The following is a 17,341-nucleotide window of genomic DNA, read 5'->3' as shown; positions in this document are numbered from 1 at the left end:
CGGGCGGGACCATAGAGAGTCCGCGGCACCGCCCCCTCCACGGCCCGAGCCCCTGCTCGCGCGGCTCCCACAATGCACCGCACAATGGCCCGACCGCCGCCACTACCGGGGCCTGAGCGGGCCTGGCGGAGCCCGAGCGCGGCCCGGCCCGCAGCGCGGGGCCCTGAGCGCGGTGAGTGCCGGCGAGGGCCCCGGGGGACGGCAGGGAGCGGGGCGGGAGGCAGTCTCGCTGCGCCCGCGCGCCCGGCACCTGGAGCGGCGGCTCCCCTCATCGCGGGCCGCTCGGCGCGGTCGCCCACACCCCCGACCCGAGGCCCCCTCAGCGCCAACCCGGGCTCAGATAGGCCCCAGGGTGACGAAAACTTCCCGACCCCAATACCTGGGTCTGGGGGACCCGAAGAAATCCCACTGGCCCCTCCCTTCCGAGACCTGGAGACGCAGCCCTGAGGGTCCCCTACTCCCGATCCCCAGCCTCCCTGGAGACCCAGATAACGCGCTGCTGACCTTACCAGGGACCCGGGTCTGGGGGACGCAGATAAGCTGCACCTGCTCCCTCCCCTCAGACACGCCTACCCGGACCCACATAACCCCCTTCCCTGCTCCTAATAGTCCGCTTCTTCCCCTCTGTTTCATTTTCTAGAACCACATAACCTCTTTTGAGACTTCCTCCAAATATTTGGTTCTAGGGAACACAAGTGAGCCCTACCCGTAGTACCCTCCTCGGCGATTTTACTCCCAAACCCTAGACAGCTTCCACCCAGTACCATTTTGAGACTCTGAAATTCAGGGAATTAGTTTCTGACTCTTCAGCCCCTGGAATCCTCCAACTCTTGTAATCTTCCCCCCACATCTTTGCCAGGGGATCTCTAAGAGACCCAGATAACTTGATTGCTCCTCCCTCCCTCCTATCCCTGAGACCTCCTCCAGACTTCTTGAATTTCTGTCCCTGGTCTGGCAGCCATCCACCCCCAGCCTTCCCAGCCCCAGGGGCACTTAACCTTTCCCCCTACGCGAGGCGGTGGTCTAGAAACTGCCCAGGAGCTAGGCTGCTCCCTGCAAATCCTATCCCAGGCTATGCCCCCAAGTTGTTGGGGGAAAGAGACCTGTAAAGTGCAGGATAGGGAGACCTCGGGTATGGGAATTTGTTGGTGCCTTCACCTACAAGTGTACCTGTCTCCTGGCTTGTGTATGTTTCCCCACCTGTCTGCCTGGGACTCTGAAAGTGTCAGGCCTTGGGTTTCTAACCCTACCACCCAGGGTGAGGCCACCAGATTGGGGTTGGGGGTCTAACCAGGTTTCCTCTTCGTGAAAATGGGCCTATAGTGAGTTGCAGCCATTTGCTCAAGGCCTCCTCAGGAGTGGGAGGCGGCGGGAACCAGAGGAAATAGTGCATCAAAGGGACTCCAAAGAGGGCCCATCTACGCTGACAGAGGAACTAGCAGCCTGAGAGTAAATCCAACCCCTGTTAATCCTGTTTGATGTCTCTTGGAATGATGCAAGTCATTGAGACTCTCCAGCTTCCCTGTAATTTAATTCTCCCACCACTCGGGAGTGTGTGAGAGAGTGAGGGGGGCAGCTATTCCTATTCCCCCCTTTCCTTCTGCTTTCCAGCCAGTCAGTGTGTCTTTTGGATTTGTTTTTGGTGCCCAGGTCAGGACCTTTTTTTTTTTTTTAATCTCTAAGTCTATTTATAATTTCCCAGTTACTATTTTGGGTTCTGCTTAGGAGTAGATTCTGTCCACTCCAAGGAAAGTTCCTGGGTGTGTTTCCTCCTCGGCAGGTGTTGAATTGAGTTCTTCAGATCCCCAAGTAGCTCTTGGGCAGGAGGGATAAAAGCTATTTTAGGGTAGTCACTGAAGTGGAGCTGTTAATCCTCTGTGGGTCTCTCTAGTTAAGAACACTTAGAGATTAACCCTTTCCTGGCTGCAGGGGGGCTATTTCTCAAGTTTTGGGGGGAGGTTTGGGAGAATTCAACTGTGGCAGCAGAAGGTGGGAACATGCAACTCAACACAAAGGCAAAGATAATAGGTGCCTTTTGTTGGGTACTTAGAGCAAGCCAAGCCCTGTGCTGAGCGCTTTGCATACCTGACTAGAATAATCCTTATAACAAGCCTGTGAGGTAAGTATTTTTAGTTTTACAGATGAGGAAACAGGCTAATAATGGAGAAAGAACGCAGTTTCTATAGAGATGATGTAACACCATAAAAACTATAGTTTCATCAGAGGCATCGTGGCACACAGCAGAAGACAGACAGACGGGGGAGCAATTTGTCTCCTTTCAGCTTCCAAAGAGAGCCATACAGAGTTTTTAGTACGCATTTGTATTGGGGGTATGGAGCCTTAATAAAAAAAAGAGACTCCTAAAGTAAGAGAACACTGGCCCAGGATATGGTTGGTGCTGGAGGAAGCTAAAGTAGGGGGACTGGCTGGGGGGATTTGCTGAGGGTTAATTGTGAGGGAAAAGGAGAAGGCTGCATTCTGGGGAGATGTTGAGAAGGGAAGGAAACTCTGAAGCTTGAGAAGTAACATTAAGGGAAAGAAAAAAAAGTATTACTCAGGCCCTTTGCAGAGAACAGACACAATTTAGATCTCAGAGACAGCACTGCTTGTATTCACACATTTTGTCGGATATTTCAAAAATATTGCTTCACTGAATCTTCCATGAGAATTTTACAGGTAAGAGAAATAAATCTCTATTTTAGAAATTGAGGAAACCAAGGTTCAGAGAAACAAAGTAACCTGCCCGTGGTTTCTCAGACAGTAAGTGGCAGCTCTTTCTGTTAGCAAGTCCAAGGTTCTTTCCACAATACCTCCCTCTTCAGATCAGGTGCCAGAAGGAATCTTAGGATGAAAATATAGCAAGTTATACCAGTAACTGGGAGGAATTGATTGTGTTTGTTTTATGGGAACAGGTTCTGTCAGCTTCTAGAGTTGTTAAGGTTAGAATGTGAGACCAGAAGAGCAGCTTTGAAAGAGAAGCAGAATTCTTTCAGTTTTGCCAAAGAAAAAGTCTGAAGGAATAGGCCTTGGAATAATGTGGGAGAGGCCCTGGTATCTTCCTGGATAAGAGGAGTTTGCAGACAAAGGACAGAGGGAGAGAAACTAGATTCCCAAAAGGGTCCCTAAGGTAGCACCACAGCCACAGCCCCATTAAATGCAGATCAAGGCAAGCACATGGCTGCTGCTTTCCTCCTTTGGTTCTATCAGCACAGCCTCATGAGCCCTTCTTAGCCACCACCAGCCTCTTTCCTAGAAGCCCATTACTCACTCTTTCAGTAGCAGCATACTAAACTGCTGTGTCTTGTTTGTGCTTGTTCAGGAGAATAGATGAGGTGGATGTGTGGGAGGTGGGGGATGTACTGCTCTCTTTCTGAGTTTGTGTGGAGTTTCCAGGGCTAGGCTCCCCTAGCACACCAGCCAGATTGATGCAACTTGCTTCCCTCTGGCTGCCATTCCCAACTTCCCAGAGCCTGAGGTGCATGATTTCAGATACCAAGGGGGAACAGAATTTGACTTTGAAGGTAGGGGAAATTCCCTCCAAACTAGATGTTCAAATTCATGCTCGCTCTCAACCCAATTCCAAGCTGCCTGGTAATCACTGGTATTATAAACAGGTAATTCCACCCTTTCGAAGAAGGAGGGGACTTAAACAATGAAAGCCAGACGTCAGAGGCCTTTGAGGTTTATCATGCAGCAGGCAACTATGCCATGATGACTCGAAGACTCAAGTGGAACTAGTTTTTAGTGCTAGCACGTGACTCGTGCAAAATGCAGCCACCTTTGTGCAGCTCTTTCTAGGCAAATCTCCATTTGTGATGGGGAAATGTTTATCATATTGCATTGCAGTGTTTCTTCAACAAGAGGAATGGTTCCTGAACAGGACATAGCTCATGTTGATGATGAGCAAAGCTCTCTCGGGCGTGAACCCGCTGATTCCATCATCTCGTTCAGGGCCAGCCTGTTGGTTGAATGGTCACTGTAAGCAGCAGGTGCTAATGAGCTGAGCAAGCATTCTTTGGCCCACAGCTAGTTTGTGTGGTTGGAGCCCTCCCTAGATTCTCGTGGACAATCCCTAGATACCCGCTTTGCTCCCTTTACATGGAAAAGCCTCATGACCAAATTTTGGCATGACCTCTTCAAAGGAAATCCCCCTGTTGTAGCAAGTTGCATTGCGGTTGGTAATCTGTGATGTTCTTCTGAGTGTGAACATGGGTCTGTTGTCCCCCTTTTGAGAATCATTATGGTAACTAACGCCCATCCTCTCTTCCTCTGAATTGATGTCAGGCAAGAAGTTGTATCACCTTTGCTCCATCCACCCTCCCTCTCCCAACCCAAGAGAAAGGATCAGACTTCAAGGTATTGGCTCCCTACTTTGGAACCCAGTTTAAACCAGAACTTCCTGAGCATGTTAGCCTATGAGAAACAACCTGCATTTAATGACTAATTTACACATCTAAAAGAAAGTTGAAAGTCCTTTTCTAAATGTTAGGTGTATGGAGATGAAAGAGATATGATATGAACTCTCAAAGAATCAGAGTTTGGTGGTGGAGCCTATGTTCTAACGCAAGTGTGTTACTTGCTCATCATGGAGAGATGAAGTATGAGGGTCTGTAGGAGGGGCCACTCAACACCTTAGGTGCTGGATGGGCTTTCGTTAGAGAAGTGTGGCCTGAGCCCTGAGCCCAAGAGAACCAGAGTGGTGGTGGAGGGCAGGGTGGGACCAGTACTGGTTTAGTAGAAATGCTGAGTCTGCGGTTGCCTTCTCAGACAGAACCTCTTGTTGCTGATGCACTGCTAAGAAACACATCTGGCGCAGGGGCTGACTTTGCGGGGTGTCAATTTCCTAAGAAAAGGCTGCTTCTCCCTTCTCTTCTGTTTCCTTTTGGGCATTTTATTGCTCCTTAACACTTCTATGAGGAGAAGGTAGGGTAAACAAGAGGAGGAGGAGGTGCTGCTATCTCTAAATTTAGTAGAAATGATGTAAAAGTAAAGTTAGAAGGTAAAGTTTGGAGTTTAGGGCTTTTATTTCCTCTGATTAGCCTGTTTCCTATACTAGGTGCCCAGCCTTCTCCTGAATGCTCTATACTTATTATCTCATGTAATCCTCAAAACATCCTTATGATTTAGGAGATTAAGCCCATTTTTTAAATGGGGAAACAGCTCAGAGAAGTAAGTAACTGGCTAAAAGTCACATGGCTGCTAAGTGGAAGGGCTGGGGTGGAATGGGGATCTGTCTGCCTCCAGAGCCCATGTTTTCATGGTATTGGGCTCCCTAACACCAGGTGTTCTGATGTTTCAGGTGAAGAGATTGTTTTCTGAAGGCTGCGTTGGAGGCTGTGACAGAGCAGAGAGCCCTGTGGAGCTGATGGGGAGGCTTTCTCAATAACATGGCCCTTCGCCATTAGCCTTGCCATGACCACATTTTTCACCAGCGTCCCCCCCTGGATTCAAGATGCAAAGCAGGAGGAGGAAGTGGGCTGGAAACTAGTTCCCAGGCCTCGGGGCCGGGAGGCGGAGAGTCAAGTGAAGTGCCAATGTGAAATCTCGGTGACACCTTTCTCAAATGGGGAGAAGCTGAGGCCTCACAGCCTCCCCCATCCAGAGCAGAGACCGTATAGCTGCCCTCAGCTGCACTGTGGCAAGGCTTTTGCCTCCAAGTACAAGCTGTATAGGTAGGTGACACTCCCATACCTCTCCCTGCCCTGAGGTTCCCAGAGGATAAAGCCAGAGAGACTCCACCGAGTGTGGGGCTTTTTCTGTGGCAGAAGAATAGAGGTTAATTTGTCCCATAAGTGTACTCTGAACGCCAGCCACTTGAGGTCACTCAGTAGAAATAATGGTGGTATTTTTTATTCAAACATCAGAATCTGATGGGTACAATATCAGACAATCATGAACAAACTAGATTGAATCTTTTTTTAGTACAGGCGTATGTCATCTTTATTGTGCTTTGTAGATACTATGTTTTGTTGTTTGTTTTTTTTACAAATTGAAGGTTTGTGGCAACTCTGAGTCAAGGAAGTTGGCCCGGTTTTCCAGCAGCATTTGCTCATTTCGTTACTCTGTCAGATTTTGGTAATTCTCATAGTATTTTAAACCCTCCACCAACAAAAAGATTATGGTTTGCTGAAGGCTCAGATAATGGTTAGCATTTTTTAGCAATAAAGTACTTTTTAATTAAGTTTTATGCAGTTTTTTTAAGACATAATGCTGTTACACACTTAATAGACCACAGTATAGTGTAAATATAACTTACATGCATTGGGAAACCAAACAATTCATTGACTTGTTTTATTGTGATACTCACTTTATTGCAGTGGCCTGAACTGAACCCACAGTATCTCTGAGGTATGCCTGTCCTACTTTTCCCCACCTGTGTCAGGTAATGGTGAGAATATTAGCCAGAAATTAGGAGCGGTCTTAGAAGTTTAGAAGGAAAAGGAGACCCTGTGGTGCAATCTGTAAATTTTAAAGTGCAGGCTAAAAGTGGAGAAGTATCTTACCCAAGGTCATATAGCGTCTTAGGTCCTGCAGTGCCTCTTCTACTGAACCAACCTGCCACTTAGATGATTACTTAGGTCTCTGTAGAGTCCCTAGTGTCCTCTGAGTTAGAGGCTTTCCTGAAACTTATAAGCCCAGGAACCCCTACTTTGAAGGGAGGGGGGCCTGCTCAGAAGTAATCTTGATTTTATCCTTGCCTTTCCATTAGAAGAACATGAACATGCCCTTTACCAATGAGATAGATTGCCTGATGCACAGTCATTCGTCTCTCAACTAGGATTTATTGAGCTCCTGCTTCATACCAGGCACAGTGTTCAGTGCTAGGGAAAGACGAGTGAGCCAGACAGATGGGAGTGCTGGCCCTCCTGAGTTTACTGTCTTAACAGCAGAGACAGACAGCAAACAAGTAACTATGTGAACAAGGTGACCACAGAAAGCCTCAGTTCCTTGTCTGGAAAACAGTTGATAGGAAGGAACTAAAATGGATAACAGGGTAGTGTGTGACCAGGATTCCCCTCATGACAGTTCTGTGGTTCTCAGGAATGCTTTGATTTTGTGTGCTCCTGTGTTTTAGGAGGATTCCAGTTGGGGTTGTCCTCTTAGACTTTCTTGGTGACAGTCTGAGTGTCAGTAGGAGGCTGCAGGAAAGGTCCTGGTCCAGGAGACAGGAGCTTCTGACCACTCCAAGTCACTGTGATTTTAGGCGAATTACTAAACCTCTTTGGGCTTTGGTTTCCTCACCTGCAAAATGGGGGAAAGGGACTGTGGATCACTCAGCATCTCCCTCTCATATATTACATCAGTTATGTCACAAGAGATTAATAGTAACTCTCATAGGTATGAGCACTCACAGATAGCATGAGGGTAATGGGTACGATTCTACCCTCCAGGTAGAAAGGATCACTGGGTACTGTGCTAGAGACAGCAGTGACATACCTGAGTGAACCCAGGTTTCAAGAAGGTCTGTGTTTAAATTTAGCCTCTGCCATTTACTGACTGGTGGGGGGGGGGCTGCTCTTAAGAACAAGGTTGATAACACAGCTCACACAGGGCTTGCAAACAGTGGGCCCCCAAAGTCTTGTTGAGTTGATTCTGAATGTACTGTGGAGCTCTGGATTGCAGTTCCTGGGTTCTAAGCTGTTTTCTAGTCAGATAAGAGCAGATAAACCAAGGGACACTGAGGTGCTGTATTGTGAAAACATTTTTTTGAATGTTGCCACTTTACCTGGCAAACAGTTTAAACGGTTCACATGGACATGCAGTGAAAAATGAATTGTCACACTTAGCCACCGTTCTCCTCCACAAAGGCAGCCAGCAGGATCAGTTTCTTGCATATCCTTGCTGAGACATTCAGACGTGTATTCCCTTCCCTTTTTATTTTCACAGGGGATTATATTACACTATCCTGAACTTCCTTTTTTGACTTGGCTCTCTATATCTTGGGAGATTGTTTCAGATCAGGAAGTTAGATATATTCTGCTTTCCCTTTAATTGTATCATTTAAATTTTTTTAAATAAATTTTTTTGCAAAGGAAATACATTTATGTAATTCAAAATTCAAAAGTTACCAAAAGGTATACAATGAAAATTCTCCATCACACCCATAAAAGCTGCCCACTTCTTCTCCCCATAGGCAGCTAGTGTTGTCAGTTTCTTGTGTGTCCTTCCAGAAATAGTTTAAGCACATAACAAGCAAACATACATATATCTTTCCTCTTTTCATGCATAGTACCATTCTGTACAGGTTAGTCTGTCTCATACCTTTTTCCACTTACTATATCTTAGGAGCTTGTTACCTATGTTACATGTAAAGCTGTCTTTTTTTTTTTAAGCTAAGTCATTTTATGGACTTAGAGTAATTTATTTAACCAGTTCCCTATTAATGGACATTTAGGTTGTTCCTGATTTTTTACTAGTAAAATCAGTGCTGCAAAGAAGCAGTACATATGTGATTTGCAGGTGTGCGAGGATATCTTGGTTTTCCATTCCACTGCATGGCTTTACCATAATTTTTGTGTTTAGTTCCCTGTTAATGGACAACTCAGTTGTCTGGCCAGCCCATGTGATCTCCTTTCTTTCTCCTCTATCCTCTACCCTTACTTCCAGGCACATGGCCACCCACTCAGCCCAGAAACCCCACCAGTGCATGTACTGTGATAAGATGTTTCACCGCAAGGACCATCTGCGGAACCACCTGCAGACCCACGACCCCAACAAAGAGGCCCTCCACTGTTCTGAGTGCGGTAAGAATTACAATACAAAGCTGGGCTACCGGCGCCACCTGGCCATGCATGCTGCCAGCAGTGGTGACCTCAGCTGCAAGGTGTGCCTGCAGACCTTCGAGAGTACCCAGGCCCTGCTAGAGCACCTGAAGGCCCACTCACGCCGGGTAGCAGGCGGTGCCAAAGAGAAGAAGCACCCCTGTGACCACTGTGACCGGCGGTTCTATACTCGTAAGGATGTGCGGCGGCACCTGGTGGTACACACAGGCCGGAAGGACTTCTTGTGCCAGTACTGTGCCCAGAGATTTGGCCGCAAAGACCACCTGACACGTCATGTCAAGAAGAGCCACTCGCAGGAGCTGCTCAAAATCAAGACAGAGCCAGTGGACATGTTAGGCCTACTCAGCTGCAGCTCCACAGTCAACGTAAAGGAAGAGCTGAGCCCTGTGCTGTGCATGGCCTCTCGGGACGTGATGGGGGCCAAGGCCTTCCCTGGCATGTTGCCCATGGGCATGTATGGTGCCCACATCCCCACCATGCCCAGTGCGGGCGTGCCACACTCCCTGGTGCACAACACGCTGCCCATGGGTATGAGCTACCCTCTGGAATCTTCACCTATCTCTTCCCCAGCTCAGCTTCCTCCAAAATACCAGCTTGGATCTACCTCATACTTGCCCGACAAATTGCCCAAAGTGGAGGTGGATAGTTTTCTGGCGGAGCTTCCTGGAAGCCTGTCTCTCTCATCCGCTGAACCCCAGCCCGCCTCACCTCAGCCGGCGGCAGCTGCGGCCCTCCTAGATGAAGCACTGCTCACCAAGAGCCCCGCCAACCTCTCTGAGGCCCTCTGCGCTGCTAATGTGGACTTCTCCCATTTACTGGGCTTTCTTCCTCTCAACCTGCCCCCGTGTAACCCACCTGGGGCCACAGGAGGCTTGGTCATGGGCTACTCCCAGGCCGAGGCGCAGCCCCTGCTCACCACTTTGCAGGCTCAGCCTCAGGATTCCCCAGGAGCTGGGGGACCACTGAACTTTGGGCCTCTGCACTCCTTGCCGCCTGTCTTCACCTCCGGCCTGAGCACCACCACCCTGCCTCGTTTCCACCAGGCATTCCAGTAGCCCCACGGAGGCCCTCAGCTCAGTCTTGGGCTCTATCAAGGAGCCTCGTACCCACCCCATCTGCATCCCCCATGAAGGCAGCTGAGCTTTCAGAGCTGGGTTCAAAAAGAAAAAATTCCAGTATCTGTATGGAGCACTTGGTTTGGGGGCTTGGGCTCCAGGATCAGTTCCAAGAGGAGCCTTGAGCCCCAGCCCCATGAAAAGATCTCATACAATAGGACTTCAGGTATTTTTACTTTTATTTTATTTTTTATCTGAATCGGGAGCCACACTTAGCCCTCTCCCTTTCCAAAGCGTCAGAACCTCCTTCCCTTTGGAGAAGGGAGAGGTCTCGGAGACACAGAGGGTTTTACTTTGGATGACCTCGAGAGAAATAGCCCAAGAAGCCCGCCTTCTGGTCCCAGCCTGCAGACCCCACAGCAGTTGGTCAGGCCCTCGTGCAGAGGGTCCATCGCCTGCTTCCAGCCAACGGGCAGGAGAGGGTCTGTTCTTCCCCATCACCTACATCCCTCCTGTCCTAACACCTCCATTTTCAGTCAGTGTTTTCCAGCAACGGTACCATTTACACAGTCTCCTCAGACACACCATTTCACCTCCCTTGCTCAGCTGTTAGCCTTAGAATGATTGCAGTGAACATTGTTTACACGCTGTGAATCCATTCCCACCAGTCCGTTCCAGTTGGCACCAGCCGGAACCATTTGGTACCTGGTGTTAACTGGAGTCCTGTTTACAAGGCGGAGTCGGGTCTTGCTGACTTCTCTTCACTTGAGGTCACATTCTTCCCCTGTGGGGAAATAAACTGACTTTGGACTGCTTCAGTCTCTGCCATCTTCCGTGACTGTGTCTGTCCTGCCTTCCTCGGCAGTGTCCACTGGAGACGAGCGAGAAGATTGGAGCAGTTTTCTCACAGGTCTGCAATTCTATTTTTCTCCAAGTACATCATGACCCCCTCACCCTCCTTTTGAACTGGAGCGGGCAAGAAATGAAAGGCATGCCTACTTGTATCACCCCTGCCCCATTTCCTAATCCCCACCCTAAACATCATGAGCTGTTAATTAGTCTTGGAAAGAGGGACTTGGGTCCTAGGCTGGTGTGGATAGCAAAGGAGAGCGCGTGAACCCCTCATTTGTCTCCTACCTGTCCCTTTTCCAGGAAGTTGTGGAGTTGTTGGAAGAAGAGTTTTCAGAAAGTTAGGACTGGGCAGATGGTTGAGTCCTAACCTGTGGGCATACGTCCTTCCTCCCATACCAGACTTTTTTCTTATCCACAGTGTTCCTCCTCTCTCTCCCACTTTGCAGTCCCCATGGACTCAGGGCCACTGTGCATAGGCTTCTCTGCTCTCCATCAAAGAACTTCCACCTTCCTCTTGTGGCCCCTCCGTTTTGCCCCCAGTACGGAGCAAGTTTTCTTGCAACATGATTAGTTCTCTTCTGACTTGTGGGGCTCCCTGCCATGGACAGCACAGCTCTTGCCCAGCTGAACCCCATCCCTGCTTCATCTCAGTTCTGCATGGGCTTCACTCTTCCCACTCGTCGAAGGGAGGCAGCTCAGGGACCACCAATGTGGGACCCTCTTGAGACACCCACACTGATTCAGAAACACACTTCTACCTCTTTACTGTTAACTCCTACAGATGCAGCCAGTAGTTTCTAGGCACTTCTCAGTAGCTGCCTCTACTGGCTTCTCCACTAGGGTTTCAGGACAAACTACCAAGGAACTGCCTCAGCCTCCTCACAGTTCTCCCCCTCTCCCGCTTCCGTCTAGAAATCTCTTTAGTTTATCATCAGGAACTGAGCAGGTCCAAGACCTAGGCTTCTGCTTCAGCCCAGGCCAGTACTCTTTCTTTGAGGTGAAAGCCTTAAAATGTAGCTCCCTGGCCCTTGATTGGAAGCAATGTGGAGTGAATAAACATGTTTTAATTTAGGCAGGCTAGCTTGGGATACCTTTAGAAAAAACCCACAAAACCAGATATAAAGATGTCTGGCAAGATTAGAATCAGACTAAGTGATTTACTTTCTAAAAATTCATTTCAGTGAGTCCCAGGGACTAATTAAGGTTTACTTTTAAAAGCGTCCACCTTGGTACGCAGTCACCTCCTGCATGCTGTGCATGTTATTGGGACTCTTGTATGGGAAATGGTATGTGAGGATCCAACCAGGCCTCAGTGCTGCCATTCTCCTTGTTGTCTCTGGTCTTCATCACTAGACCCAGCAACCTTCACCCCCTCCCTGCCGCCTTCCTTGCACCTTTCGTTTTCAGAGGCAGTGGGCCTCTAGCCACAGACCATAAAGTCTTGGGCTTTTAGAGGACTCCTCTCCTCTTTGCCTGCTCTCTCGTGTCCTTTCCTTAAATTCTCCCCCTTTAGTGATTCTGGGAAACTCATAGGATAGGCAAAGCAACTATTTAAAACCTTGTAACTGGGGCCTTGCCCCTCCTCCCCTCCCCTTCCTTCCAACCTGTTCCTCCTCTCTTCCTTCAGTGCCCTCACCCTCTACAAGGAATTTTCCTATCACTGTGAACTTTGCTGGTGCAGAGGAATATCTGCCTTCACCTTTTATTTTTTGGACCAGGGCCACACAGCCATTTCTTGCAAACCTCCCTTCCCCAAATTAAAAAACAAACAAACAAAAAAACAACAAAAAAAAGACCTTATTGGCCTGGTTGTTCAAAGGATAAGAGTAACTTTATCCGACGTTCAGTACCAAACCCATGTCAGTACCCTTACTGAGGCCGTGAGAGCCTAGGGATTTCTGTCCAGGACAGGAGCCGTGGCATGTTGGCAGAGACTCAACAGGGACCAGGAAAAGGGGTGATGTCCCCTTTCCCCACCACCTCCAACCTCTGTCAGCAATGAGCTGCCCTAAACAGTGGCAGGCATCTCCCCACTGCACAGTAGCTGGTCAGGGTGAGTGCAGTCCTAGGGGCCAGGGGGCAGCATGCCCAGCTGTGTCAGCTCAGAGGATCTGTGCACATCTTAAAGAGGTGAGAGGTAGGGATAGGAACACCAATGAGTTTTTAACTCAACCTTTTACAAATGGCATTTTGTTAATGGAAATCCGGGAAGCAGGTGTGATTACTTTTTTGCTCGTAGATATTGTCCTAAGTTGAAATCCTCCCACTCCCCTAAACTTTCCCCTAGTAACCCTTTAAATCCCTGAGCCCGTTTTTGGTAGCTGTTTTCTCCGCCCACCTCCACCTCCCGTCTTATCTAGGAGCTGTTTTTAAGCACGATTTTTTTTAACAGTTTATATTGTACAGGATCAATATTTTGCTTTTTAACAAGGATATTTATGTAATAAGAAAATTTGCCTTAGGCAGGTGATGGCCAGAAAAGTCCAGATTCCTCTGAGACCCCAACCTGGCCTCTCCTGGAGCTCTGAACCTGCTGTGGAAGGAATTGGCTGTGACCTCACCACTGGATGAGAGAAAGGGGTGTCCTGGTTCTGACAGGAGAAGGATCCACCATGATAATCTAGTGCGTCTGTGGAGGGGTTTGGAAGACGTATTCCAGTTCAATTTCTTCAGGTGTAAGCTGACTTCCTTAGCTGATTTTCCCCATAATGCACCTCTCCACCTATTAATATTTGGCACTAGAACTGAAACACCATTTCTCCTCATACACCTTCCCTCCCAGTGGTTAAGGCTTTGGAGCCACTCTTTCGTAATGCCAGATTATTTAAAGAGAGAAAAATACAAGACAGAAACCTAGCACTTTGTAAACACAGTGAATAACCTCTTGGAGTATTTTTGGCTTTATATAAAACAAGGTTTTTAATTGTAAAATATAAGTGCCATTAGAAAATGCACAGGGCCTATCTTTGTTAAAGTAGATTTTTCAATGTTTTACAGAATTACATTTTCAAAAAAAGTTTTTATAATGAAGTTGTTTATTAAAAACTTCTGAATGATGTGTTTGGAAGTTGTGAACCTGTCTGATTGGGAAGGGGTTGGAGAAAGCCTGAGGGAGAATTGGAATCTCCAGCTATCTTTAGCATCCAAGGGCGTGGTGAGTGGAGGGCAGAAAGTAGTAACCCTTCACATTAGCACCTACAAACTTTGTACTCTGAAGTGAAAGATCTTTGAGGTAAGTGGTATCATACCATCACTTAATAATCTTGGATGCAAGAGTCAGCAAAATCAAATTGGGTTAATCAGTGAAATTTCATGTAACTGAAAATGCCATATTAGTGCAGTCTTGAGGTTAGGATTGTCCCAACAACACCAACATGATTAGCCTTAGCATTCCTGTTTCTCTCTGCCCTATCTTGTGCAGTTGTGACTTCATCCTCAGGCTCTACAAAGTGGCTTGTCCCCTTATGTAGGACTGGAATGCTTCCATGATTCCAGACCTGTCATTCTCACACAGTGCTGACCAGGAATGGAAGGGGACCCTTTTGAGGCTCTCTAAGGAGAGAGGAGTCCTTTATTCACAGAAGCTGCAGTAAGCATCTTATGTCTCATTGGCCTCGATAGGGTCCTGTACCATCCTAAAACCGGTCACTAAGCCAGTGATGACAAAGCTGAGACCGGGAGGAGTGGTGTCTCAAAGGAAATTAGGGGTACTGTTAGGACGTGGAATGAATGCTGGTTGTCCAAGAAAAAAATGTCATCCACTACCAAAGGCACACAGCTGGTAAGTGGTAGACCTGACCTTGCCCACACTTGTGTCTACCTGTTTGGTTCAGCCTGCTGAAAGGCTGACATGGCTTCACCTGACATTTGCTTGGCCAGTCTCCAGCGAAGGTAGTCATCACTGTTCTGGGCCCCATCCCTTGTGCTGAGATCCTCCTGTCCAGATCTCAGACTGAATTTGCTTTTCTGTGGTCTGGAGCCAGTGTCCATAGTCATGCAGTGCAAATCACTCCAGAGTCCAGCCCAAGGGTTCGTGGGACATTAAGTGTTAATGTTGTGTAACGAGTGGTTTGTGTACAAAGGCAGTGGACTGGCCCTTCATCTCCTTGACCTTCTGTTTACTTGACTATCTAACCAGTGGGTCAGAGCCCTGCTGGGGCCCCAAGGGAATCCACCTTGCCCTCTAGGGGATGCACACCCTGGAATAGGTCTGGAGGCTCAAAGCTATCTTATCCTTTGGATGGGAGGAATTGGAGGCTTTCTAGAGGAGGTAGCAAGGACTTCCAGGTGAGGGGGTGGGCTTTAGGTGTATTGACATCCATGGGCCACAAGTTTGGGAAGCTGACACCACAGGAGTGCAAATGCATTTGCAGGATCACAGCTGTAGGGGCTGGTCCATCCAAGCCCTTATCCTACCCATGCACAGACCCTGCACTTCAGACTAGAATTCACATTTGTGAAATGCCTGGTACAGAGCAAGGAGTAGCCCGTAGGCCTAGGACGAGGTGAAGCAATGCCTTCCCTGCAGCCTGACAGTCCTGGAGGAGCCAGCTCATTGGGGGAAACCAGGCAGAGGCCCACTTTTCTCCCTGGTTGGCAGCATTTGAGAACTTCCCCTGCCCCCCAGGTCCTTCTACTCTGACCTTGTTTCTTCCTTTTTCCATAAATATTTTGAGCACCTCCATGTGCCTGACAATCAACATTCACGTTTCATTCTGGTCAGTCTCTTGAGCCCTCTTCATATGCCTGAGCAATTTATCTGGTACAGGGCTCCAAGTGTTCTACAGCTGCCCCAAAGCCTCAGTCGAGTGGGGGAGTGTGGGCACCGAGGGGCTCCTACCTGCCCACTGCAGATTGGGGTTCCAGTAATTGCCTGGCATGGTGGCTATGATGGAAGGTTCTGTCTGTCCGTGATCGGGGGTTGGGCCTGATCCCAGGTGGCCTGCTTGGAACTGTTCCTGGCTTGGTACACCCCTGCACTTCACCCCATCTCCACCACCAGCTCCCAGTTCTGTCTGGGCGCCCGCAGTGGCAGCCCTCTGCCCCTCTACCAGGCCTCTCGCCCCTGGCAGCCAGAACCCTTGCGAATCATATCCGAAAAGGGGTGGGGGCGCAAGGGGGCGGAGCAAGTCAGTAAAAGAAGATCGCGCCTCCTTGCCTCCCGGGGCTCCTGCAAGCCACTGAACCACCCCTCTAGCAGGAACCCGCAGTGTCGACCTCGCTCCCCAAGCCCCTCAAGGCCAGAGGCTCCCGCAGGTGATGACGGCCAAGAGTGCGGGGGGCCTGGAAAACGCCGCTCGCCCGGACCCAGCGTCTGAGACTCGAGAGAACGGGGACACGGGTAACCTGACCACGCAGCCGGCCCTGGGACCTTCCCGTCTCCCCCGGAGCGCCGAGAAGCGGCCTCCGGGGCCACTGACCGGAGCCTGGAAAAACGCAGGAAGGTGGGGGGCTCGGGCTGGCACCGGCGGGAAGGCCGAGGAAGTGACGACTGAGGAGGAGGCCATCTTCATGGAGGAGGCAGAAGAGGTGGAGAAGCAGCAGGTTGGGGAAGGAGAAGCTGGAGGTGGGGGCAGAGGTGCAGGAAGGCCCGGGACCCCTAAACTTCGGTGGCCCAGTTGTGGACCCACTGGAAACCATCCAGTGGGAGCTGGAGGCTATGTGTGCCCAGGCTGACAGGGCCTACCTTTGGGCGCATGCGCCGGCTGCGCCTAGCTTCATCATTCAGAATATTCCTGGCTTTTGGGTCACTGCCTTCCTGAATCACCTGCAGCTGTCAGCCACGATCAGCCCCGAGATGAAGACATGCTCTGTTACTTGATGAATTTGGAGATGAGGGAGCTCAAGCACTCCAGGACAGGCTGCAAATTCAAGCTCAGTTTTTGGAGCAACCCCTACTTCCGGAACAAGGTGATTGTGAAGGAGTATGAGTGCAGATCCTCAGGCAGGGTGGTGTCAGTCGCAAGTCGCATCCTCTGGCACTGGGGCCAGGAACTTCCAGCTCTGGCACACAGGACCCGAGACACTGTCCGAAGCTTCTTCAGCTGGTTGTCACAGCACAGCTTCCTGGAAGCCGTCAAGGTGGCCCAGATTATTAAAGAGGACCTGTGGCCCAACCCCCTGCAGTACTACATGCTGGGGGACAGGCCCCACAGAACCAGGAGAGGCCTAGCAAGTCCACCCACAGAGGCCCCTTCCAGGCCCTATGGGTTCCACTCTGGCTAAGTCCTGCCCTGGGACCTGGCCCCTACACAAGACTCCCTTCTGCCTCCTCGGAACCTGGGCTTAGGCCAGCCTAGCCAGCTCTCTGCTTTCTGTTCTGTGTACCTTGACCCCTCTGGATTTAAGTGGACGCAGCTCTAAGATTATGGCCTGCATGGCCAACGTCTTCTGTTTCCGTGTAGCCTCCATGCATTACATGACTGTCTCATGCTACAGTGTCTGCCCTAGCACCCAGTGCTGTGGACATATATTGCCATCATCTTCATGGCCTGGACCTATCTTTGATCGTGGTCTTCCCACCCAGTTTTGACACGGGCACCCAAAAGTCATTGCTAGGAGGACCAGTGCCTCTTCGAGGACTACTACTTCAAGGCCACAACATGCTGGGCTTCATATTTATGCTGGCCCCACAGCTGGCTGTGGCAGGCT

The 17,341-nt window shown here is 49.4% G+C and overlaps 1 protein-coding gene and 1 pseudogene across 4 annotated transcripts; both read left to right on the top strand.

Annotated features, from left to right (window-relative positions):
- The first annotated feature begins 23 nt into the window (after positions 1-23).
- PLAGL2 (PLAG1 like zinc finger 2) lies at positions 24-10,656 on the top strand. Of its 4 annotated transcripts, none has more exons than XM_072944002.1 (3): positions 24-172; positions 5,300-5,672; positions 8,608-10,656. In XM_072944002.1, the coding sequence occupies exons 2-3, from the start codon at positions 5,413-5,415 to the stop codon at positions 9,836-9,838; spliced, it is 1,491 nt and encodes a 496-aa protein (XP_072800103.1). In that variant the 5' UTR covers positions 24-172; positions 5,300-5,412; the 3' UTR covers positions 9,839-10,656. The 4 variants fall into 4 exon arrangements, with proteins under 4 accessions (XP_072800103.1, XP_072800107.1, XP_072800104.1 ...); XM_072944003.1 differs by lacking the exon at positions 24-172 and adding an exon at positions 4,276-4,356; XM_072944004.1 differs by lacking the exon at positions 24-172 and adding an exon at positions 6,318-6,348 and having other exon boundaries at positions 5,576-5,672.
- Positions 10,657-15,949: 5,293 nt separating this feature from the next.
- LOC102530176 (putative testis-specific Y-encoded-like protein 3) lies at positions 15,950-16,915 on the top strand (annotated as a pseudogene).
- Positions 16,916-17,341: the final 426 nt, after the last annotated feature.

The sequence above is a fragment of the Vicugna pacos genome, chromosome 19 (genome assembly GCF_048564905.1).
Source record: "Vicugna pacos chromosome 19, VicPac4, whole genome shotgun sequence".
Classification (NCBI taxonomy): Eukaryota; Metazoa; Chordata; class Mammalia; order Artiodactyla; family Camelidae; genus Vicugna; species Vicugna pacos.
Note: the sequence above shows the minus strand (reverse complement) of the source record. Positions and strands in the feature narration are given on the sequence as shown.

Excerpts from the sequence above, each read along its gene's own strand:
- PLAGL2 (XM_072944002.1), top strand. The coding sequence starts at position 5,413 with ATGACCACATTTTTCACCAGCGTCCCCCCCTGGATTCAAGATGCAAAG. Across the intron at positions 5,673-8,607 it reads TCCAAGTACAAGCTGTATAG|GCACATGGCCACCCACTCAG; the intron begins GTAGGTGACACT and ends CCTTACTTCCAG.